This window comes from Trichogramma pretiosum, unplaced genomic scaffold, assembly GCF_000599845.2.
Source record: "Trichogramma pretiosum strain Unisexual culture from Peru unplaced genomic scaffold, Tpre_2.0 scaffold179, whole genome shotgun sequence".
NCBI lineage: Eukaryota > Metazoa > Arthropoda > Insecta > Hymenoptera > Trichogrammatidae > Trichogramma > Trichogramma pretiosum.
Window position 1 is genome coordinate 81,917 of NW_019640849.1, and position 27,068 is coordinate 108,984.

General features: G+C 36.2%; 1 protein-coding gene across 1 annotated transcript in view; it reads right to left on the reverse strand.

Moving 5' to 3' along the window:
* The window catches only part of LOC106659195 (troponin C-like), a 57,500-nt gene extending 40,706 nt beyond the window's left edge, over window positions 1–16,794 (reverse strand). Inside the window, exons 1-2 of the mRNA XM_023463603.1 lie at window positions 16,677–16,794; window positions 6,194–6,221 (exon numbers count right to left, since the gene is read on the reverse strand). Coding sequence (XP_023319371.1) covers window positions 6,194–6,221; window positions 16,677–16,679 — 31 coding nt within the window. The 5' untranslated portion in view covers window positions 16,680–16,794. The remainder of the gene's footprint in view (window positions 1–6,193; window positions 6,222–16,676) is intronic.
* Window positions 16,795–27,068: the final 10,274 nt, after the last annotated feature.

Sequence of the window (27,068 nt, forward strand, 5' to 3'; positions counted from 1 at the left end):
ACCTGTGTTCGCGAATGCATTGCGTGGCATCAAAAGAATGTATGAAGAAGGCGTAATCGATATCATGCATCAAAGAATAAATGATTACAAAGAGCAGCTGAAGGAACAGTTGATGCTCATTTAATTATTTTTGTACATGCATTTTTTATTATTAAGATTTTTAATTCTTGAAATAAATTTTGTTATTCTGATACCTATCCTAATTATTTGAAATTTAATCAAATAAAATTGTGCGCTTGCGCAAAGGGTAGCCGCTTCGGTTGAAAACTCCATAATCAACGAGGTAAGAAAATACTCGCGTACCCTAGTATAAGTCGGTAAAGTAGATACTGCCAGGGGTAGCCCCATCGGTCAACAGGGTACCCCCAGTGTAGGTCAAGAGTCGGTAGAGCAGATACTTGCCTGAGGTCGGTAAAACAGGTATTCCACATATCGACCCCCCACTCCCTGGCTGGGGAGGGGAGGGGGTAGGGAGGAGGAGTGGGGGGAGCCGGAACTCTCATAGCTCACCTACTGTAGTCAATTGTGGGCAGCCGTTGCTAAGGGTGTCTTCTTCTTCGCGATGTAACAGCATCGATTTATAAATTTTTGCCCAATTAAAAAGTGAAAATACCATAAAAGTAAAACAACTCATAAAAAACTATGTTTTTAGGTCTTTTGAAAGATGAAGAATCATTTCTGATTTTCAACGGATGACCAAAATGTATCTGAAGTTGTATTTTGATGTGTCGATGAACATATCAGAATATTGATCGAATCGCTGGAGACTAACATATTTATTTTCTGACTTTCATATTGTGTTCACTTTTCAATGGGGTAAAAGTTTATATAATAAAGAACATGCGTCGATACGATATCGACACGATATTCGATATTTGATTGATACATTTTTGATAATAAATTATAATAATAAACTTTTTATATAAATTGTTGCAATAGGTTATTGTTCAATGATATTTGAAATAATGAATCAAGTTAAATAATATTATTTTATACGAAACCTAGTTGAACATATTTCAAAAATTGTATCAATCTACGTCAAATATTTCTTTTCTACAGTCACTTATCATCCATCTATTGATGCATATAAATTCTTTTTAACTCTCATCCTCAAGTGAGCATCTTGTTTTACTTGAGGGCTTATGAACACCTTAAATTCAAAAAATTTTTTTATTCAATTATTGAATAGGATTTTTTCTCCCCTTTCCATTGCTTTTTTCATAATTCCAAAATTTTGATTTGGCACTGAGATACAGCTGTTTCCGTGAGCCTTTTTCCTATACTTTACGTGTTAAATTTTTTCTTCTTTAGCGTTTTCTGGCGAGTAGTGTTTTTGGTCACCTCTCGTAATATTCAGAGGGTATCGATTGAGCTTTCTGCACCAGGGTCGCGTACACTTCTTCAGAACATGAATGGTTAAGGCCACTACCATGGGTGAGACGACCGAACACTCAGGTTGCTGTGCATGAACAGTTAAAAACACAATTTTTTTCATTTTTCGTTTTTGCCGAAATTCAAGTCATAAAAGTACGTTTTGAAAATGATCTATGAGCTCAATCGTCTCACCCGTGGTAGTGGCCGTAACCATTCATGTTCTGAAGAAGTGTACGCGACCCTGGTGCAGAAAGCTCAATCGGTATCCTCTGAATATTACGACAGGTGACCAAAAACACTACTCGCCAAAAAACGCAAAAGAAGAAAAAATTTAACACGTAAAGTATAGGAAATAGGCTCACGGAAACAGCTGTATCTCAGTGCAAAATCAAAATTTTGGAATTTCGAAAAAAGCAATGGAAAGGGGAGAAAAAATCCTATTAAAAAATTAAATAAAAAAAATGTTGAATTTAAGGTGTATGTAAGCCCTTAACCCGTTTCGGGCCGAACGTGTAGAGCGATACTAGTTTTCGCATGCATGAAATTTATGAGGATGTTTCACTCCGTGTAAATAAATATACGCACCCCTTCTTTTGTTAACTAGTTATTTAAGTAAACGTTTATTTGGCTCACAAATGGCCGTTACAATAATTTATTTTTAGGATACAAATTTGAATAAGAAAAATCACTAAACGTCTCGCTGTGTTCAACCTCTGTCTCTGAGACGATTTCCGGCTGCATCCAGCAGCGCCCTCAAACAGCTCTAATACACAAGCTGCTTTATCGACTGCAGGCCAGTGACACGAGTCGAGATTCAAAAATAATTAATAAACTTATCAGAACGGACAAAATTTCCCACATTTTTTCCGGTGCTATAAACTCTGTGAAAAAAATATCTGAAAAATATTTAAATAGTCATTTTGTCGTGAAATTTTATGAACTTTTCGAATCTGGTGTCAGAATTGTCATAAAAGTTGAGGAGCAAAAGTTATGAACAATTAAACAACAGAAGACACAAGCTTTTTGAAAAAAATTTTGATTCGACCTAAATTTTCGAATCAAAAGAAACTTGATCCGTAGTTCTAACACATATTTTTTTCGTCCATAGGGTGTAGACATAAAAGTCCAATAGTTACAATATCGAAATTTAACATGGTGGATAAAAATGGCGCCTCGTTAAAAAAAGCCATGTATAAACTTGGTCAATTTTTTTATATGCTAACCAAGCATCTACAAAAAAAACTTTACTTAGAAAAAGTTCTTAGAATTGTTCAAAAAAGACCTCTGAATTTTTTCAGAATTTTCCGGGGAAATTTTTGGATTTTTGAAAATGGTCGGAAATCAGAAATATAAAAAATTGTCCAAAAAAATCTTAAAAAATTCAGACACGTTCTTTGAAATATTCTAAGACTTTTATAACGTATAACACTTTTTCGTTAAGTTCCTCATTTTCAAGTAAAAATATTAAATTATAATTATTTTAACGCTGTGAATATTTCAAAGAACATGTCTGAATTTTTTTAGATTTTTTCGGATCATTTTTTATATTTTTGATTTCCGACCATTTTCAAAAATCCAAAAATTTTCCCGGAAAATTCTGAAAAAATTCAGGGGTCTTTTTTAAATAATTCTAAGAACTTTTTCTAAGTAAAGATTTTTTCCTAGATGCTTAGTTAGCAAATAAAAAAATTAACCAAGTTTATACATGGTTTTTTTACGAGACTCCATTTTGGTGTCCACCATGTTGAATTTCCATATTGTAAATAAACGCAAACTCTCGCATGGCACAGATATTGCTGGGATGCAGAGTACATCTCACGCAATGCGTGCCGTGATGGGATATTTCTTTTCATAAGCTTCTTACTACAGTAAGATGTGATTATTCTCTGAGGCATCAAAATATTTTTTTAACCCATTAACGTGCAAAAGTGCAATTTTGTGCATGAATTGTCAATTGTAAAAAAGTCTCAGATAAAGTTAAAATATTTACTTGAAAATCCATGTAAAGGGGGTTTTGGGTATGCTCTTTTAGAATCTGCTCTTATTTTTCCGATAAATAAACATTAACATCAATTATTTTGCAATTAAAAAAAAAACGTGATTTTTTGACTTAAAATTTTTTTTCAACGACGATTTTCTACCTTGCCCTGCCTTCGGAGGGTTCCCATAACACCAGCAATCGTGCACTTTTTTTCTGAATCTTCAAGAAACGCAATGCTGCAATTTCTGTCTAGCGCCTATACTTCTTAAACGGCCGCGAATTTATACCGACCAACGGTATGAAAATTCCCTCATTTTTTACAAGGAATTTATTAACTTTTTAAAGAATAGGCATATAGTAAAAAGTGTTTCAATTGGTTTGAAGAATACGTGTGAATTTTTTCAGAATTTTTTTTGGAAGATTTTGGATTTTTGCAACAGGCCGAGAAATGGCCGCATCATACAAAATTTTCAAAGTGAAGTGAAGGGAGCGCGAACAAATGAGCGTGCAGAAATTGTCGTCTGTCTCTCTTCCAGTTCGGGTTCTTCCCCACGAGTAGCGCATGGCGTCCATCTTGTGTCGTCGGTACGCGCGTAGAAGAAGACGGCAGGCAAGGTCTTTGTCACTGTACGCCAAGCAGACAACAAAAGTACACGAGAACTAGGCCCGTTCGACTAGTGTGTTACATACTCCGTAGTCGGAATTATAACAGAAAACCCTTTTATTTAATTATTATAACTTGTTGCGTAGGGGTGGGTGGAATGAAGTACAATGTCAGAAATATGATAATAAACTTACAGTTCTTTATTCGGAATCGCCGACGATGGTGTGGCACACACACAAACACAGTTATTATGAAGCTAATACAATTGATTTACACAGTTGACGTTACTCGAATTATATGCATACAATGCATTTACAGATACGAGTGATATATTTTATAACTTTGATTTTAGTTAAATGATTACAAGTATCGACACGTAGTGTACGATTTCGTAGATATGAAGGAGGACTGATCCTCTTTTACTGTTGCTTCTATACACCTAAAGTTGCCCCCGCTTCAGCGGTTGCAGCGTATGTAGCGAGCTCGATATGGGTCAATAATTGACACATATCTTGCACGCGCGTGTATATTAGCAGACCCGAGCCCGCGTTCTTCCCAAAATTCGTGAAGTCGCGGTCACCGCAGTTTTACAGCTTTTCTCAGATATTCATTCACACTCGCGGCCGCGCGTGTTCATTTCTTTGCCGTGCGAATTATATTTTCGCAAGAGTTTAATAGCAGAGGCCTAATAAATAGGTAATGGATTTTAGGCCGCTCAATTCGGCATTGTTTACGCTGGCTGCGCGTGTCCGAAATGATGTTACTTTCTGTCGTGTGTGTGTTAATGAAATTATGCATAGGAGATACGTGAGATACATTAAATTGTAATTCATGCGTAGCCGCTCGCTAGCTGCTTCTCGCAGTTTTAATAATTTCTTTTTCATTGAGAAAGGTTACGTCGTAAACTGTAACAAGTATATTGAAAGCTTACTTGTGTCGATTATACATCCCATGACGTTCACAAATGAAGTATCGACTATCGCGTCAAGTAAAGTAATCAAAGTGATAGTATTAAACTCCATTAAATAGCAGTGAGTGTTTCAGCACATATATGTCAATGCTTGTCAAGTCGAAATAATTTAAATAATAAATTTTATGAGACTGTTAAAAGAAAGTCGAGAGTATTTAATTTTTTTTTCTTCGATCAAAAGAGAAAATTAAAGAATAATAATTAAATGAAATTTGACAATTCGTAAGAGACAAATCTGACAGCATCGGCATATATAAATTAAAAAAAAAAATTGCGAAATTCATAAATAAAATGCTGAGTGTGCTTGACAATTTCGTGTCACCGGTCGTGTGCATTTGGCCAACTCCGTCCCATGAGTAACGATTTACGGCTGTGCAGTATCTCGGTTTGGGAGGGAGTGCCAAGCTAAATATCTCGAAAAACTCGGTCGAGGTCGAACGACGGTCGAAATATAATAACTTTTCAAAATCTCTCTGAATAAGCAAAAGGTGGGAAGAAGGAGGAGGAGGAAAATAGTACATTACTGCCCTAGGCCGCGAAAAACAGAAAAGTCCCAGAGTACATGTAATTGGTGGCCAAGGCAAAGCCGAGGCCGATAAACACGTGCTCTGCGGCTTTCTTTTTTCGCGGCATAGGCCTGTATACTATTTTTCATACATAGGGGCCCGAAAATCTCTCTTTCCGCTTTGCGCAGCGGCTGGGAAGTAGTCATTTTCGGACCGCTGGTGTGAAAAATACCATAATTTTTTGGGCGTAATTCATTGGTGACTTTCAATTTGACATTGAATATAACTTAAAAGCTACAAAAAAACGAAAATTTATTTCGTACACGGTTAACTTCACTTTTCATTGCTATTTTGAAAGGAGTGTAAAATTTTACTTTTGAATATGCCCTTTTTCACGGTCATTTCCAAGGGCATGCAATCGCGTTTTAAATTAGTATATTTTGTAACAAGTGCGCGAAGCAGTTGACTCATCCAGGAGTTGTTTTCACCCGAGCGTACCGAGGGTGCAAAGACTCCTGGGTGAGTCAACTTCCTCGTGGACTAGTTGCAAACGATATTTTTTAACTCTGTTTGCGAGAAACTAGGGTTTTCTGACGCTTTAAGGTTAGAAAACCCGTGTTTCGCGCACGCAGTGTTAAAAAAAAATTTACTCGCCCTCATCTTCAACTCGTTCCATGACTTCTAGTTTTGCAAAAAAACCGTATCCACACCTATTGCATGAAGTAATAGCTTATTCATAAGTGGTAGAAAAAACTTACGTATAATTTGATCTTTTGCCAGTTCATCCTAAAACAAAATAGTTGGATTCAAATAAATGGAAACAAAACTTATTGTAACAAAATATTGATCAATAAAATTATGTCTATTTACATTATTTTTATCACAATATGAGTAAAATTGTAAATGGTTGAATAATTACTTCTAGAAAATATATTCTGTGGTGGAAAGGCATAACGACTTGAGTCAATTTTTCGTATTTTCAAGACAAACGCGTTTTAAGTTTACTGGGCCAGCCTAAACTAGACACGGACGAGTTCAGATCTGAACCTATGTTGTTTTAAGCTACTATGAGGTAGCTTTTGAAGTATATACTTATGAAATTGAAAGGCGCATCGTAGCAATGATACGGAGCAAAAAATATAGACTTAAGTCGTTTTGCCTTTCCTCGGTTTGCACTTAAGTCCACTTTTGGCGGTAACACTTTTTTTAATACATAAGATGTATATGTATTAAGTATATGCAATAGATAGAATATATGCATATAGAATATATTCATAGAACTCTGTATCGTCTCGTCTTTCAGTCAACCTTCCTCTATCAGTGTGGTATTTTAGTTTGCAAGGGCATACTATCAGCAAACTTGTACATCATACTGTAAACTTACCTTTACCTCTTTATGAGAGCAAAATGTTCTACACTGTACACTAGACTGATTGGAAAAAAACGAAGGTTTTCAAAACCTCGATTTTACAATCTTAATGTATTTCATATGCCAAAAAATAAAGCCCCGCAAATTTTAGCCCATTTAAATAATTTTATAGCACTGCGTGGCATAAGTTCACATTTATGGCACGCTTTTTCGGCACATTGTGGCACTGCTGCGTTCGCATCACACTCGCATACGCTCGACAAGCGTCGCTCGTGCGCTAACCTCACTTCGCGCTACTAGAAGTGCGACTCATGGCTCGGAAAAGGGGGCATAAATGTGAACTTTTCACAGTACTATAAAATGATGTTCGATACTCGGGCCATAGGAGACACTTTTCGGCCCAGCTATTAGGACCCTCGCTGCGCTCAGGCCCTAAACTACACCGTACCAAAAAGTGTTACTTATGCCACTAGTATCGTAAAGTACTATTTACTCGTCGCTCAACGATCATTTTGATTTCCGATTTAAATAAGATTTGACAATCTATTTTTTCTCTTTGAATGAGTGGGAGCCAACCCCAAAAAAAAAATGACAACCATGAGCGCCCCGTATTTCAATGCGAAATTTTGTCACCTTTCAGAAATAGGCGTAAAAATGTAGAATAGTGCATTATTTCAGATGTTATAAGCAATTTGTGCCGAAAAACGTGGTTTTTGCGTGAAACAAGAAAAGTGTAATTACTTTTTCAAAAAAATGGCTCAGCACAATTATCTATTGAAAAAGTGTCAATGCATTGTTTGATAGGTTTTTGTCCCACCTTTCTCGAAAAATCTTTTGTATAGTATAAGGTCAAGAAAATATGTATAAAAAGTTTCATAAAGATATGTCGTTTTATTCTATTACAAATAAATCTTCGAAAAAACATTTTTCCTTTTTAATTTGGAGAAGGGAGGTCTCCTTAATGCACTTTTTTCCACCAAAATCTTTTTCAACTCATCGCTAATGCAACCAATGAAAAAAGTCATTTTTTCAAACTGTAAGCGTCAAAATCAGAGTGAGAGCTTTCACACATTTTCATCACTGATATTTTTATTCAATAATCTTTTCAATTTCCATTTGTATTATATTATAACTAAATTACTACGAGCATTGTACTTTTTACTGTAATATTTTATTACTTATTTGCTAAATTATTACTAATATTATAACTATCTATATTTTTTTTGGTACTATTTGACATAATGTTTTACTTCAACTATGTATTGCTCAAGTGCTAGACGGGGTCAGCCCCAATGCTCAATAAAGTATTTAATCTAATTTAATCTAATCTCTCTCTCACCGTAAGTACGAGCAGACATATTTTGTGGAGCTCCGTTTAAAGTGCTGTTTTTAATAGTTTCTTTAACTCGTTCGAGTGATTCTGATATTTCAGGCAGACCAGGCACACAGTGGCTCTTGTATCGTATGAGTTCTTTGGCTTGGTCTTACCCTCTGAGCTAGGGTTTACCTTGTTTTGCCTTTAAAAATTTTGTCGAGGTTAGGATTCTCGAAATATCAGAAGAAAATTTCTTCCGTGGACCATCTCTCTCCCCTCTACTTATACTGGCTTATCTGCGCTGGACCTGACTTTTGCTCTCTGCGCCGATCATATTGTGACACCAAGTTCAACATCTCTCTACTCGATCTACTGCGGCGTAGTAGGAAGTGGTACGACTTCCCCTGTATCGTTTGTTCTGCTCGTTTCTCGTCGTCATTGCGTTCCTTCAAACCCCACTACCTTTGCCTTTCACTCGTGTCTCTCATCATTATCATTGCCTTCATCTTCAACACTGTTGCCGGTATCCTCGCATAGTAGCACAGAGACACCACAGAATTGCTCGTTGCTTCTATCTGCCGTTGTATGACGGGTGATAATCCATCCGGCCAGTGTGCATTTCTGCTACGATTCCGAAAATGGACAAGAATACTTCTGACGAGCGTGGCCATGTATCAGCCAGCTGGCTGTTGTAATTCGAGAAAAGAATTTTCGAACGCTTCGACAGGTGTTTTGACGAGCTTTCTCATCGCTTGTCGCTGCTTGAGAGAATCACACAACACATGGATGCTTTGTGTCAAAAGTCAGCTGCAACAGAAGAACTCCAGGTGGATTGCAACGATAAACTTGCTTCTATGCATAAGGACCTTATGAGCGAAGTTGAAGAGGTACGGGCTTACATCTCAACTACATCTGTGTCCTATTGCCAACTACTTTACCAGAAACTTTTGAAGACCCGTGTGAGGTCAGGTTCAGCGGTATTTCACATGAATTGGATACTGCTTCCTCCAAGACAGCTGTCAAAATTTTAAAAACAATGGGACTGGCTCGATTTGAAAATCATATAGTCCGGGTGTGCGAGAGAATCGACCGGGATGCTCATATTTCTGTACGCCCAACGACATGGAAAATTGTTGTTCAATTGTTAGTCCTTTAATTCGTGACCAGGCGATAAGCCCTTCACCTGGGTTGCGTGAACTTTCGATGTGTCAGCTATTTGAAATTAGGAACGAAGAGCGCATTCGTGCTTCTTCCGTGCTTCCACGTAATATTTATCGACTTTGGCGTCAAACAATCAAATCAAATGGCAAGACACCAACAACTGATGTTCGGTTAAAAATCTTGTTCCCCTTACCGCACATTGATTTTTATTTATTTATTTTTTCTCTCTCTCTCTATTACTTCTTCTTCTAGAGAAGGGCCTGCAGGAGGCTATTACTACTATCCCCCCCCCCCTCGTTACTGTCTCGCATTTGCCCAGATCCGAGGACCTGTGGGGCAAGGGAAACCTGGGGGTACACCTAGTGTATATACAAGGACTCATTGCCAAGTGCCGGTATGCAGAGGCACACTTGTTTATTACTTCCGCTATCATAAGCTGTTTTATATAAATATAAATTCTGTTAATTTCTCTCTCTCTAAGTAAGTACAACAGCACGATTTTCTTTCTGCTCCTCTATTTCTTGCTTTTTGTACGGCCTCGATCTGCCTACGGGCGTTTTTCTTGCAGTTTCTAGCACGCTAATTTTGCAAGGGTCAACTACAACCGGATCACTATCACGGCTGTTACCCTTGCATTGTCTACAATTACTTTTTATATTCTTTACCGGCATTGGAGGTTAGTTTCCAATATCGTGCATCCGAAGTCATGCGCATAGAGGTGGCTCAACATCGCACAGCATCTGTCTGCTAGGGTAATCTTCAGGGTGAAGGAAGAGCCAAGCAAGGAGCCAAGAAAACCCTCTATTTCAACGAAGAGGCGCAGATTTTCACCGATTGGTTTGGGATATCGGTGTGATGATGGATCCTTGTGTGATGCTGATTACATGTGCTTGTGCGAGTGTTCGTGACCGTGTATTTGAATCGAACATGGTGGGTATTAACTTGAGCTTATACTGTATCATTACATCTCTCACTACTCATGTGCATAGCCTATTCTTCCTCAACACATCTTTCTCTTCCCGTTGACAATACTTTCACTTTGCACACACCATAGCTTTCCTTCCTTTACCAATTTTCTCGATATTTATTAACACCAGTCCATAATTCCTCATTGCTTCCTTCTATTATCACCATTATCATCATGACCTCTTCAAACAATAGTATACCTGAGTGGGCGAATGTTTTCATGGATCAAATTATCAAGCTCTTTGAAGATAGTTTTGAGGATAGGATGAAACTTCTCAGAGATTGTATTGATGCAGTTGTGACTCGGATGGAGGGCGTAGCCAGGGCCATGGGCAAGCTAGATGAGTGTCTGACCGAGCAGGAGAATCCATCTCAGCCATTAGACAGGAGCTTCTTCATGTCACCAAAACAGTTCAGACCATCCAAACGGCTGATTGTTCTCCTGCTCCTCAACATCCTCAACATCTTTCAGACGACTGTGAGGTCCTGCTGTCAGGCTTGCCACTTGAGTCAACCTTCACCGACAGCGCCATCCTCTATAAAACGATGACCTCAAAATTAATCGACCTTCTATCACGTAATACCTATTCTTCAATCATACTCAGAGAGAATTTACTTAATATATATCTCATTTGCACCATCTTCGTTGCATCCAATCATTCATATTCATCAAGTATTAATCTTATGCTGTACTGCTGCCAAGAATAATTTTGCCACATATGCCTTTATTGAAAGTAATGATTTTGTTTTTATTGGCGATATATTAATTCTACACTATTGCTATATTATTGCTATATTACTGCTAAACAATTGTTATATTATTACAAAATTACTGCTACGTTAATGCTTATTATAGCACATCATTGTATTTTTACATTGTATTTGTAATATTGACCCACTTGAGCCAGATAGGGTTTCCCCAAGGCCGAATAAAGTATCTATCTATCTATTTATCTCTCTCTCTCTCTCTCTCTCTCTCTCTCTCTCTCTCTCTCATCCTCTCTCTCAAATGTTAATATTCCTTTGCTTCCGTTATACTTGCTGTTAAAATGTTTTACTGACTAAACTGTCTCTGTAAATTGCCGTTGGGCCCCATGTGGTTATACCCCAGGGCCCCAATAAACACACTAATCAATCAATCAATCTCTTTCTCTCTCTGGGTACGTAGCAACACACGATTCTCCTTTGCTCCTCTTTGGGACTATTTTACTGCTGCTTTCTGCCTTCGTGGCTCTTTTGTTTTGCAGGTCTTGCACACCAAATATTGCAAGGTTTCAAGTGCACAATTTGCTTTACTGCATCTTTGACCCTGCAATTAATACCTAATCATTTTTCAAACAAACTCGACTTGAAGGTTAGTTTTCTAAATCATCGATATAGTCAAAATTGGAAGTGGTCTCCAGTGCATAGTCGCTACAGATTCGCAAGTTCTACTCAAATCACAAGTGTCCTGTTTACGTGTCGAGTGTGCTTACTTTCTGCTAGTGTTTGAAAATTTTTAACCTAACAAGTTCACGATTATGGCTCAATCAGAAACAGCATGCCCATCAGTAGCTCTTAACGCAAAAACTGAACAAATTCTGAAATACGTCGATATGACCAATGATTAAGTGCTTGATCAGATGTTCAAATTCATGGATCGTTTGATGCCTAGTATTGAATGCTTAAATGCGTCAATTAAAAAGCTTAACCGTCGCGTTTTGAAACAGGAAGCTGCTGACAAAATGCAACCTCCATCTACATTACCACTCTAAGAGGAGATAGAAGATATAAAAGAAAATATAAAACTCACTGCAACTCAATTCTCTGAATCTGTAGCTGTCAACCTGACTGACCAGTGCGAGATGTTATTGTCTGGCTTGCCATCTAACCTGGAACTATCCGACGATCAAGTCCTTAAAAAGACCTTCTCCACTATGGGCCTGGAACATCATGAGCAATTTGTGACGAGGACTCGTAAATGGAAACCGAGGGACTCCTGCTCTGTCAAAAAACCCACTTATGCCATCGTCTTTCAGTGTTATTCTCCGATTGTACGGAATGGACTCATCGCTCAATCTTGTAAGCTTTCAAGAGTCGATAATAAGGCTCTGTTTAATACTGGTGGTGAATCGAAGCTCTCATTAAGTCCTCTATGGCCGAGAAATACGTATAATCAGCTTTGCGAAGCAAAATCGCTAGCTCGTCATCGCCATTATGCTAGCCCAATTGTCCGAAACTTAATTGTCCTCATGCGCAAGTCCCCTCTGTCAGAATTTATACCCATTCACTCTAAAATAAATCTAGATTCAGTATTCTCGAATCCATAACGTACCTCTTTTTTTCCTATGTAACATTTCATCTACGTACCCTCCTGACTGTTTTATGCATTTTCTCCTTTCACCCTTCGTATTCATCTATACTGTATTTAATATTTATAATTTCTTTTTTACTCAGCTTTCAATTTGTTTTTCGTTAAATTATGTATGCTTATCACTATACTTCGCTGTTCTAATTGTGAATAATACCACCAAAGCTTTGTAAATGCATCTACTTACGTTTACTTTGTATTTATTATAATTTTTGTTCTGCTAAACTGCCGTTCTGGCCTCATGTGGTTATACCTCAAGGCCAAAATAAAAACTTATCAATTAATCAATCAATCAAATCTCTCTCTCTCTCTCTCTCTCTCTCTCTCTCTCTCTCTCTCTCTCCCTCTTCTTCTCTCTTCTCTCTCTGTGAGTATAGCAACACGCACTTGTTTCTGCTCCTTTGTTTTTTTGCTTTTTGTACTGCCTCGACCTGCCTACGGGCATTTTTTTTGCAGATTCTTGCACGCTAATTTTGCAAGGGTAAACTGCAACTGGACCGCTGGTATTGTTGTTTCCCTTGCATTGTTAAAAACGCATCTTTAACACCTACTCCGGCTCATCGAGGTTAAGTTGCCGCAACGTGTGTTCGAAATTTTGCGCATGCGACGATCTGCTCTTGCGCATCACTTGCTCGCCGATCAACGTCTAGGGTGAAGGAAGAGCCAAATTTTTCTTTAACGAGTGCCATTCGACGTTAGCTGTTCGTCACTCTTGATTTTTCGTCAACCCCTCAACTACCTTTCAACTCATTGCTGTGTCTTATTGCCGTGTGTAGTGACTTAATCTACGGCAATCTGTGTTGTGAATTGTGTGAAGATCCAGTGTGCTAACTGATTTGACTGTGCCGTCTGCTGTGAAGTCTATAGATACGTATTGCGATAGTTTATTTCTGCTAAGATGGCAGGCACCGGAGCTTCACTGCAGCACGAGCTTCCACCTCAACTTGGTGACTTCCTTCTGCGTCTTGACACGAAGCTTGACAACCTCTCTGCACACCTTGTGACCATCGAGGCGTCGATGTCCCGGCTTGAAGGCCGGATTGAGGCTCTTGAGACGCGGTCTGAGCATCAGGCCGCCGAAATGGCCGACATCCGCGCTGACATTGATGGACTGAAGAAATCTGCTGGCTCTGGCTCTGCCTCTGGCCCTGCTCCTGTCCTGCCCAACTTACTGCCTTCACCGGCTGGTTCACATCTGTCGGACCCGTGTGAGATTTTACTCACTGGACTTCCGACGGATGTGAATTTAACTGACAAAGAGGCTCTTAACAGAGTATTTACCGCCATGGGGCTAACAGACTATAACAAATTCCTGGTTCACACTCGTGCATGGAACCCTAAAAATAGAAACAAGCCCGCGCCTGATAACACCAGAGCATTTGTATTTAAACTATCATCTCCAAGTACTCGTGACCACTGCATAGTGAATGCGTCCAAGCTAGCCTCAGTAAATACAAATGCACTATTCGGCGTGGGTGATGGCAAAGTGAGACTACGTCCTTTGTGGCCAAGCAAGACCTATAGTTTGCTCCAAAAAGCCTATGATACAGCTCAAAAGCTGAACCTTGATCCACCCATAGTGCGTAATCTCACGGTTTTCATGTGTGAAACTAATGGAACAAAACCAATCCCCATATCAACCGAACACGACATCAGGGCACTAAAAACGAGGACGAGATGACAAGAACCACGCAACACTATATCATGATATGCTAATTTTTTCTCGACCATTACTGTGTAATACTACTACTATTGCTACTATTACTACTAGTGTTACTAAACCATTACTACTACAATATGCTATTTACTGCTACTACTGTTACTATTATAGCTACCACTTGACTTACTAATACTATTACTACTGCATTCTACTATGCATGTATACATACACTACTTAGATACTATGTACTACTATTTGTTACGCCACGTTACATAATTATAACTTACTATTAATGTTGCTGTTATTGTTAATATCAGCAATTTTATACATAAATGTAATTACCACTGTGCCAGATGGGGCTTGCCCTGCGGCCGAATAAAATTTTTCAACTCAACTCAACTCAACTCTCTCTCTCTCTCTCTCTCTCTCTCTCTCTCTCTCATCGGAGAGAACAGCTTGGTTGGAGTAGAGTTGAGGACAGGCGTTTTTTCTTGCTCTGCTGTGCTGTTTATAATATTTTTCGGACGGGCCTGCCTCTTCCACTGTATAACAAAATGTCTTCTCTCACTATCGAGCTGCGTAGCTCGGCGAGGCTAAATGTTGGTGCCAGAATCCACATTCCAAATAGCGATACTTCGGCATATGCCGCTTCATTTTTCCAGGATGCAGCACGATGCTGGAATACCCTCTCTTACAGCGCTCAAAATGCATCTTCTTTGACACGTTTTAAGACATTGGTGTTGGACGAGTTGCGCAGTCGTGTTAGTTAAAGAGCATCACCCATTGTCATCCATTGTACTTCATTTTTCCATTTAGATTCGTGTTTTTCATCTTTTCATTCTTATTGTCATTGTTATAAATCAGAAATGTACTTTTCGTTCTATACTTAGAAAACCAAAGATATTTTATAGCCTGAAATCTACGATAATCTACGATAATCTATGTAATTTACGATGATCTATGTATGTATGTCCCTTGTTTTTTTTGTTATCTTGTTAAATTTGATGTTAAACTTTTTCATGCGTTTACCTTGGTGTATTCACCGATGATAAATTGTTGTTGCGATTATTATGTTACGTTATTACTGTATCAGTTTTTATTTTATTTTACTGTTGAAAATTCTATTGTAATAATTAATTATTTACAAAATTGTATTATTTCTATGTATTTGTCAGTGAGGCATACGGCATTGCCTTGCCTAATAAACACGATTCAATTCAATTCAATTCTCTCTCTCTTTCTCTCTCTCTGAGACCCTGAAGCATCTTTCATAATAAGTTTCATGATAATTGTAAATAAGTTTTAAAAAAATTACAACAGTTCTTAAATGTGGGTGTAACACCCCTTGAAAAAATTTCCTGTAGGATCCTGCGAAATTCCTACAGAAGTCCTATCGGATTCATGTAGGAATTCCGCAAATCATACATGAAATTTTTTCAAGGGACTAGACTTTTACATTGTTTGCTTGTCTGAATATCCCAAAGGTACAGACAGATTCTCAAAAAATAAGTTTTTACATGAAAAAAGCCGTGCTCATGAAATACAAAACGTGACGGAAATATCTCTGCTAAACTAATAATGCCATTTTGTTTCTAAAAACAAATCATATCATCGTTTTCAAATTTTTCTCAGATTATTCCATTTAAATTTTTTGGAGGTTTAAAAAATTATTTTACACTTTTTGCGAAAATAAAAAATAAAAAAAATACCCCTTTTTGGCATAAACAAACCTCTTAGCCAAAATCTGAATTTTGGCATTCGATTTCACAAGTTAGCAACCTAATATTAAGAGCAATTTTTAGAGCTTTTTTGGCGAATTTTAGAACCAAGTTTTAAAATTTTAAGAATTAATCAGCACAACTTTCTATCCGAATTCAATAAGCATAGCTTTTTCAATATACAGACTTATTTTTCAAGAATTCGATCGTACCTAAGGGATGTACAAATATCGATGCAAAAGGAATTTGATCTAGTGATTCATATTCATTTGACAATCAACGCATGTACTAATATATGCTATGTTATATGGAATATAAAACGAATAACGATACATTAAAAACTTTTGGAAATTCATGTTAATAAAATACTTCATACTAATTTGTATAGAAATAATGACATGAAAACTAATTTAAACTGATCATTTCAAATCAACGTTTCTGAGAAACTATTTCTGGATGTTAATATGATCTTTTTAAATGTAAAAATACTTTTATTTTGTTCAAAATGAGATTCTTTTCCAGAATTTAATTTAGTATTATTGATTTTAGTAATGATTTAATTATATATTATTTCAATTAAAAGATTGTGAAATTTACAAAGTGAACAGATTGGGTTGTATAAGTTTTAATTTAAAATTTTTCTAAAAAAGACTACATTAGTTTAAACACAAAAACTCTTGATTGTTAAATTGAATCATTTACCATTATTTCCTTCGTTATAGATAAATATCGATAAAATTGTATTATTGTATAAATTTCAATTCAATCTTCACCAGACTACTCAAAATAATCTTTTAAGAAATAATTGATTCAATTTAGGAACGATAATTTACCATTTCTTGTTAGTTACATTAGTTAGATTCTGAATATTATAATATAGCATGTTACTCGAATAAGATAATTGTAGTTATTTATAAACAGATTGTAGAAGTATTTTGATATTTCATTCAATTTGCATGCTATAATCTTATAGATTTGATATTATATAAATGGATCATCAAATATCTTAAAATAAATATTTCTAATGATCAATTTTAAAAAACTAATCTAAGCTATAAGCGATCTAAAAATGGTATAGAAAAACTAGCAATGGTGGTTATTGAAAAAATGAGGAGAGAAATAAGGCTAAATATTTTTTATAGTTTTTCAAAATTTCCCTTTTACAAATAAATACAATTTTTAACGATAGTTTACTGAAAAATATTTTATATTCCATGATATATAAACCATAATGCAATAATTGGCTTATTTTAATAAGAACAAGGCATAAAAATACTGAATTCAGTATTTAGACACTGAAAGGACCGAGGGATTTATCGGGCATTAAAGAATTTTGAAATTTTATTTATATGCGTTCAGCAGTTGAAATAAATAATTCACTTATCTCTTACGAAAAAATCGTAGAATAAAGTTCTGCAGGATTTGTGTAGGACACGATTTTGTAGGATTTCTTACAGAAAAAATAATGACGGTTATAAATCTAGTTTTTCCTGAAGAAATTTTGATACTTTAGGCCAAAGACAAATTGGTCCAATTTTCAGAATTAACGGAATTTCTGCATTTACGCGAAAATCTACAAGAATCACGTTTTTTTCTGTCAGAGTTCCTACAGGAAATTATTTTTCTGATGGATTCTTGCAGGAAATCTAAGCTTAATTTTTAAAGGACTTCTACTGGAACTTTCCCTTTTTTTCTACAGGGGTTCTACAGAAATCTCGGGGTTTTCTCAAAGATTACCTATTTACCATATAGAGTTCATTGACGTCTCAGATAATTCTTACAATAATATGTAATAACCCTGCTGAAAGTAATCAGATGATTCATCAGGTGATAAATCAGGCTCTGAATCAGCTGATTTATCAGACGATTTGTCAGTTCAAAACTTCAGCTGATTTAACAGTTGCTTTTTTCCAAAATATAAACCATCGAGTTTCAGCTCGATTGATTAATAATAACTAGCACGACTGTTAGCGCGCTGCGCGCGCCCTCTTCTGTCTTTTTCAACTTGGATTTTTTTAAAATAAGTTAAATATAATTTTATTTTATAATTAACTTGTCGCGATTTACTGATCCAAGTCTTATTGGCAAGTAACGTCGTGGCTTGTAACGACAGTCCAACTCCGCTGCTGCCGCTTAAGCACGCCCAAAGAGGTTAGTAATGACACATTTCGCGGCGCCACTAATGCTCTCCGATGGACGACCAATCCCAGCGCGAATAAACTGCTATCGCTAAAATCCTCACCACCTTTCTAAAAGAGGATTATACACTCGGCAACAAAATTATCGCAACAAAAAAATTCATCGACATTTTGTCGATTTTCAAATGCTTCTATCTTGAGCTAGATTTATCGTATCGACACGCATTTTTTTTTAATTTCTTAGACATTTTGTCCTCTTTAGTATTTGAGCGTGACACTAAAAATTACTGAAAAATAATGAGTAATTAAATTAAACGGATGATCCGACGCAGTACGGAATCCGTACTACGGATCCGTTCTGGGCTGCGAGCAGTCCTTGGACATGTGTCCATACTCCTGACAATTGTAGCATCGAAACTCGCCTTTCTTATTCCTCATTGGCTATTTGACCCGATCGCCCGTCCGTGATGCCTTTTTTCTCGGCTGACGACCTGTCGACAGAGCCGCTTTGTTGCTTCTTTGAGCTTGAATTTGACGATGATTGCATCGTCCGCATGCATTCTTGTCGCTGGCGAACTCGGTACTCGTAGTCGAGCATATCATGCAATAACGTGTCTACATCGGCGTGCGTTCTTGCCGACATGGCGTTGAACAAATCCCTGGACCACAGACCCACGAGAACTTGTTCCTTCATTTCCTCCGTGCTCAATCTCAAATCCACGCATAATTTCACTTTATTGTGAAAGTACTGTTGAATCGGTTCATCCTTGCGTTGAATGCGCTCGGACATCCGTTTCCACCGGCAGACCGTAGTATCCTGGCGCACATAAGTAGTTCAGAACTTATCTGGAAATTTTGTCCAGGTGTCCAGGATGCGTCTACGGGCCAGGAACCAATCTCGCGCGCCCTGGATCAGGTGCATGCGCACAGTTTCAAGGGCGAACTCCTCGGGCCAATGGTGAAGCGTGCACATGCTCTGAATGTTCTCGAACCATTCACGAGCTTCTGCCACTGACTCATTTCCGGTGAAATTCTGGATATTTTTCGTCAAGTCAGGCATTACTTGAAAGTTCTGCGCCGCTGGGACGGGAGCTGCTGATCTTCCGGCTTGAGTGGCCGTTACAGTTTCGCTTAGCTGTAACAGGACTCGTTCCATTCTTGCATCGCGATGCTCATCTCGACGCCGATTCTCCTCGATCATCGTGGCGAGGAGGACTTCCAGGTTACGTGAGCCTTGACTCGTCGACTCCAAGGATAGTGTAGGTAGGCCAACTGAAGGATGCCGACAATTATGTAGTCGATATAATTATTATACAAAACATTATATAATTCTTTTGATCGTTGAAAAATTGCAATAGCTGAGTCACATTTCATTCTACCTGAAGATCCAGTGTGATTAGCTGAGCCTTCTTCTTCATGTTCCTCATGCCACATTGTAAACTCAACTTCAGTGTATTTTTTTTATGTTGAATACAAGCTAAACAGAATGATGATTTAACATTCAAGTCTAACACTTTTCCAGAATATTTACCAACTATAGTAAATACACCAATTAAAGAGGTGAATTCTCTTTTCATCCAAGTTCCATCTCCTGACACTAAGAGATAAGTAGGCGTATTACCGTTTTCTTCGTTCCATTTGATTTTTTCGTTAACGACTTTTTTTGTAACAAAGTCGTAACATTGTTTAGAGACATTATGGATTCTTGAGATAGCACCATAATATAAATTATGCGAAAAACTAGAATTAATATTCATCAAACTCAACTGTTAATCCATTATGACCCAAGCCGAGAACTCTGGTTACAAAAACTATTCTTTGGTTTATTTTTCCACTTCGCACTGGGAGAGTTGACGTTAAATGTCACATATTTGAAATCGATTGAGACGATTTAATAAATGTATGTTCACATGAACATTCAAGACATAATTGCCACCCAACACCTCTACTTCTTTGTTGTGTAAACGCAATTTTACCATTGTACTAGTTACATTCAACGTATTCAGAAAGTGTAGAAAAAACTTAATTAAAGCACAGAATCATGAAATTGATGGAAAAGTTAGTAGGAGTTTTTAAATCATTATTCTTTTTTAACTTTTTGGCCGAAGTACTTGGTAATTCTCCGTCCTCTTTCTCTGTGAACTGATTTCCTCGAAATTTTCTTTTGTAACAGTAATGCTTTCGTTTCCTTTTTCAATTAGTTTTTGAACCGCCACCATTTTGCGTTGGGGTCATCGTAGATACGTTTTTTAAAATTTAATTTTCTAACACGTTATAATTTATGCGAAATAAAGCTCTATTCGAGAATAAAGTTACTAAGACACTAAAGAATTCTTTTTAATTATGTCAATAAATCAAATTTTTCATTGATAGGATATAAATATAAACAAATGACGTATACAATTAAAGTAAGCCGATCGGGCCACTCGCGCCGTTCTCTACACGTCAAGCGCGTGAGTCTCTTCGCGTAATGGGCCATAACTTTTTTCCTTTATAAATTTCGTTCTAAAATTTTAACAGAGTATTTTCATGATGTTAAAGAACGATTTTATGTAAAAAAAAAATCGATTTTTCAAAATTTGCAATGGGAATGTCCCTTTAATAAAATTATACGAGTGTATATTGTAAAAATTTGATAATTTTAGAACCGTACCCCCTAATTCGCATAACTACCGTAAGTCCACTTTGGACAGACTAAACAAATGACGTCATACAATAACATATGACGTCATATGTTGAGTCATCATCCAGAGTGGACTTATGTTTATTATAAATATTGAATTACTACGAATATCGGGTTACAATATGTATTTTTTCGATTTTAAAAAAAATTCAGTGCATATATATTTTTTATAATGAACTAGTTATAATTTATTATTATTTTTTCAAGTATAAAAATTTATTGAATATGTGAATTTAATATTTAACTAAGGTAAAGTGAGAAACAATTCAATTTTTTAATATTGTGAACCAAGAGGATTGAGGAAATGATGGGTTATATTTAAATCATAAGATGTGGGTTAAATATGATTTTTTTTTTATTATTCATTTATTATCCAAAATACAGCTGAGCAATTATTTTTGATTTACAATACTATATTAATAATATGACCAGTGTTGCTGGCCGGCTCTTCCGCTCTTTTAGCTTCTGAAATGAAAGAAAAATATTAGTATTATAATCATCTATTTTTTTTTTTATATTAATTTAATTACCTCTGTTTTTGATATAGTCTTCTAACCACCCCATATTATTTTCAAGTTGTTTTTGGTCCGGTATTGGACGCCCTGGTTCTGGAGATTTCGGGCGTTGTTGCTGACCGCAACCATATAGTCGACGCCGCTCCCTACGAGCGCGGCGTTTATCAGCTTTCGAACGGATGGCTGGTCCACGCTTGGGGATGTAAGCTAAATATTCAGAAGCATCCCAATCTGAAATTGAAAAAAATATATATATAATATTGAAAATATCTTATACTTTTCTAATATGAAAAAATTAATGAACTTACTCTCTAACGTTGTTCCCCTCGGTTGCTGATGTTGAGGTGATTGCAACTGTATAGGCGGCTGTTGTTTTTGTTTCTCCTCGAGGTCACGTATTAAACTGTCATAGACGCGTATTTGAAAGTATTCCTGTAGAGTATAAACGTTTAAGATTAGTATTTGATGAATAGATAGCAGATGTAATCTGCGAGAAAAAGATTTTCTCATATTAGAGAGAGAGATATACAATTTTTTTTTGAAAGATTCTACAGGTTATAATAGTTATAATAAATATTCGAGAGAAAGAGAGAGAGTTTTTTTGAGTTTGAGTTTGTTTATTTGATTGACCCGTGGGATAAAATATGATAGTGAAGGAGGAAAGTTTGATAAATAAATAAGATGATACGGGCAGTTTGAATAATAGATTCTGGAGTATGCTTATGTAAGAAAAGAAGAGCAGTTTAAGGTATTGTCTAGAAGATTGTTGAGAGAGAGAGAGAGAGAAAAAGAGAGAGGTAAATAGATAGATAGATAGAGAGAATAAAATCAAAATAATTAGATAAGCTAATAGCATATGGTTCCAATAATATAAAAAAAAAATGACAAATAGAAATATTGTTTAATAAAATTAAATTTTTTACTTACATTATTTTTTTGACACCCTGCCATCTTTTTTTAAATAAAATTATTTATTGTTCACTATTCACCGTTTATTGTTCACCGTTCACTCTTCACTGTTCACTGTTCACTTATTTTAATATATTAGAGGTGAACCCGTGTAAAGTGCTACAACGTTCAAGAGCTGTCGTACTAATGAGCGATTGAAAAAAAGGATGCAACTTCTTTTATTCCCTCTTATGAAAAGATAGTAGGAATGTGACACTGTTCACTGTTCACTTATTTTAATATATTAGAGGTGAATCCGTGTAAAGTGCTACAACGTTCAAGAGCTGTCGTACTAATGAGCGATTGAAAAAAAGGATGCAACTTCTTTTATTCCCTCTTATGAAAAGATAGTAGGAATGTGACACTGTTCACTGTTCACTTATTTTAATATATTAGAGGTGAATCCGCGTAAAGTGTTACAACGTTCAAGAGCTGTCGTACTAATGAGCGATTGAAAAAAGGATGCAACTTCTTTTATCCCCTCTTATGAAAAGATAGTAGGAATGTGACAGTTTAACATTTTTTAGCTACAGACTATTCAAGATGCAGATCGTATTCTGTTGCATTAATATATATTATGTCGTACATATGTACTTATACCATAAAAGCTGAGCAAGCGCTGCTTTCAAGAGTATGAGAAATTCCTGACATGATTGTTTTATCCTCTCTCTTATGAAAAGATAGTAGGAGTGCATCATTTAAAAATTTTTAGCTGCAAAGTATCCAAGATGCGGTTCGTATTCTATTACATTAATATACTCATGTAGGACCAGAAAAGCTGAACAAGCGCTGGTTTCAAGAGTATGAGAAATTCCTGACACGTTTGTTTTATCCTCTCTCTTATGAAAAGATAGCAGGAGTGTATCATTTAAAAATTTTTAGCTACAAAGTATCCAAGATGCAGATCGTGTTCTGTTATATTGATATATAATGTATATCATATCTTACATATGTAGTTATAACAGACCAGAAACGCTGAGCATGCGCTAGTTTCAAGAGTATGAGAAATTTTTCATATGTTTGTATAAAAATGAAATGAGCTTGCTTTTGTCTACAAATATTTTTACCTTGTTCGTATAGAAGGAAAGATGTAGCAAATTGCAAAATCTGCACATTTATAATACTATATAAAACCCAGATTCTTAATGCTCGTTAGTTATAGCAGCCTCTTAAACCGTAGAGATCGTACTGTGTGTAAAATGTTATCAAAAGAAGAATTATTAGATCTGCTCAGGCAAATGTTGAAATCTGCCCAATTTTATGAGCCTAGATTTCGCTGTCCCTTTTATAATAATTGTTTGAATTGTTTACCATATGCAAATCGTGAAGCGGCTATAAAAAAAGTGATGTTTTTAGTTGAAAGAGTGAGTGTTCGTACTATCGCTATTATGTTCAAAAACGGACTGTTCAAAAATAATGAAGTGCTCGAATTAGTTGGTGAGACGCTTATTGCACAACGTCGTGATAAAAATGAATTATTAGCTGATCTGATGAAGTATTTTAACCAGAGTGTATGTAAGTAATATAGATTTTAATTTTTAATCCTAAGTAGATAATATATAAATGTTATTTAAAACTATCGTGTTGAATATATTCTATGGCTAAAAGCTTATTAAATTAAATTCGATTTTCATTATTGTGTATTATAAATATTATAGTGCAACAACCTATCGATGCCATTGCTGCATTAGCTGAAATGATGCACGATGATGAGGGTGACAGATTGATCTTATCTATCGATGAAAATGAGATAGAAAACATTCAACCCGTGACTGAAACGAATGAGATAGAAATCATACCGGCCACGAGTGAAATGAATGAGATAGAAAATATACCGGTCGTGGCTGAAATGTTATCTGATCAGGAGAATGATCTTTTATTATCAGATGCTATAGATTATATCGAACAGCATGCAGCTTCAAGTTTTGATCCGATATTTCCAACTACCAGTGGTAAATATTCATATGTTAAAAAATAAAAAAAAATAATATACTAAATATATTCATATTTTTTATTTTTAAAATTTATATTAGAAAATGAACGGCAAGACGGATCAACGACCGTCATTCAAGAAGTGCAAGAATGGAGTGTCGATGAGGAGGGCGATATATATATATGCTAGAGGAAAATATTAATTCAGAAATTCCGTCGACGAGTTCTGCAAACGAAATTCAAGATCGGAATGATGATTTCAACCAGCAAGTATCATCAAGCAGTGTATCCTCTCATGACAATATTCCATGTAAGTTTCTATTGTTTTTGAAATTATATTATAATTATTTACGAGTTAAATTTATTTTTCAGTGGTTATATTGGATTCCGATGAAGAGGAGCCAGCTGGAAATATTCATAGAGAGATTAAACCTATACATCCTTTTTTTGGCCCGTATAGACGGGTGACACCGCAACGGCCGCGTATTTTATCGGATGTTATGCTGAAGACTACAAAGATTAGACCCCTTCGAGTTGCAGGTAACGATATATTTTTTACTAGACTTAAATATTTCTGTATATAACCAATTTAAAATATATTATTATTATTTTAGATACACGAACGTCTGCGAGGACCAGACCTTACACAAGACGTGATTCTAAACCCATTGTTGAACCGAATGAATCACCAGATATTTTCGGAAATTTATCTAATTTAGGTAAGAAATATAAAATATTAATATTATATTTTGATTATTTTTTATATGAAAGTAATAAAATTCAAGGTTTACAGATGGGTAGAGGAAGATCAATACCCCAGCGTTTTGTAATCGTTAGGGAGGAGGATCGATACTATCGACGATTTCGATTACGAGGTACGCAGATGACTATCNTGTAATCGTTAGGGAGGAGGATCGATACTATCGACGATTTCGATTACGAGGTACGCAGATGACTATCCGTTTCGCCCAGCCCCCACCAACAGTCAATTGGCTTGTCCACATGGAGGATCCCTTCGAAGAATTACACACATATTTAGCGAGCCTAGGTAATCCAAACGATTATATAGGTATAACAATTATTTCGGATTCGTTGACCAACGGGTCATTATGGTTATCGTTTCGGCCTGTTCGCAATTTTACAGCGGAAGATTTATGGGAAGTTTTTTTCAATGCAGCTCAGAGTAACGAAAATTTTTCGACGGAAAATATACTCACGATATCTTGCGATATAGTGAAAAATTTGGACGGTCGGGGTCGTGTAAGATTATCGTGTAAGGATATTAACAAAAAATCAATTTTAACGATACGGAACGACGATAATCTGTGTTTACCGCGATCGCTTGTGTGTGCGTTCGCCTATGTCGTGAGAGGTGAGCAACGTTCGGGCTCGTTACACGATAATTGGAATAAGATTCGAAATCCAGCTGGCCGTTATCAACGCGAATTTACAGCCCAATTGATTGATCAGGCACGTGTCGTAATACCCGAGGATGGATGTGGTTTTCGCGAAATCGAACAATTTCAAAGGTATTTTGCGGAACAAGATACGGCTATAGTTGTATACGCGTTCAAAGATTTTGGACGCGGTGTACCACCAATTTTCGATGGTGAAAATTACGTACGAAATTTAAAGGGTGCGGTAAAATATTTTTTAAGGATTATGTATTATGAAAATGATCGGCATTTTCAGCCTATTCTTAATTTGACGGCTGCAGCTGGTACGCGTAATTATTGTATATCTTGCAATAGAAGTTATTGGAGTCAGCAAAATCATCGTTGCATTCATGAATGTCGCTGTTGTAAAAAAATACCTGGTTGTGATGAACAACTCGAAATGATTACGTGCAACACGTGTTTACGCGGTTTTTACGGTGCCGAATGTTATCGAAATCATATAGCTTCTGGTTCCTACGACGGTACTTTAAACGTTTGCAACGCCATAAAATTTTGTAAATTATGCGATAGAATTGTACGTACGAAAACACATAAATGTGGTCATTTTTTTGTAGAATTTGCGATACTTTTAAACCTTTTGGTCATTTATGTTTTATACAGCCCTTGAAACCTCCGAAAAATTTAAGCCGTGTTTTATTTTTATTCTACGATTTCGAAACACAACAGGATACAAGTATGATCGGGGATGAAGATAAAAATATACATATCGTAAATTTATGCGTCGTTCAACAGACTTGTAATACCTGCGCAGACATTGAGAATATTCGTGAAATCTGTCCCTCATGCGGTGTTCGCGAACATATTTTTCGCGATAATCCTGTGCAAAGTTTGATCAATTTGGCCACGGACCACCGTACAAATTTTAAACAAATACAGTGGAGGCCGGTTATAACGAGATTCACGGGACCATCGAAAAGTTCTCGTTATATCCGATCCTCGTTATAACCGACATGAGCAGTAATTACAATATTTTTTTTGGTATTTACCAGTTTCATTTATTCATCGAATAAGATGAGATTATTATATATATTGATTATTTTTTTACATTGTTACAAATAATAATAATATAATAATCAGGTTACAAATAATAATTATAATGTAGGGGATTGTAAAATTGGTCCATTGATGGGCACATTTTGACTTCTTTTCATAACAAACCATTTATAAAGGGCTGCATCAACATCTGGATTCTTACAAACACGTCTTTTTTTAACGGACCCGCGGCATTCTTCGAAAGATTTTATTATACTCTCACGCAATGCAAACGTCGGTATGAGATTTTCCGTTTTGCAAATCTTGAATGATAGAGTACTTATCTTTTACTGATAATGTTTTCCTTTTTTTTGGATTAAAATCTCCCACTTTCAAATTGTAAAAAAAAAGTACCAGAAATACGTTTTCCTTGCGAAAGCAACTGTAAA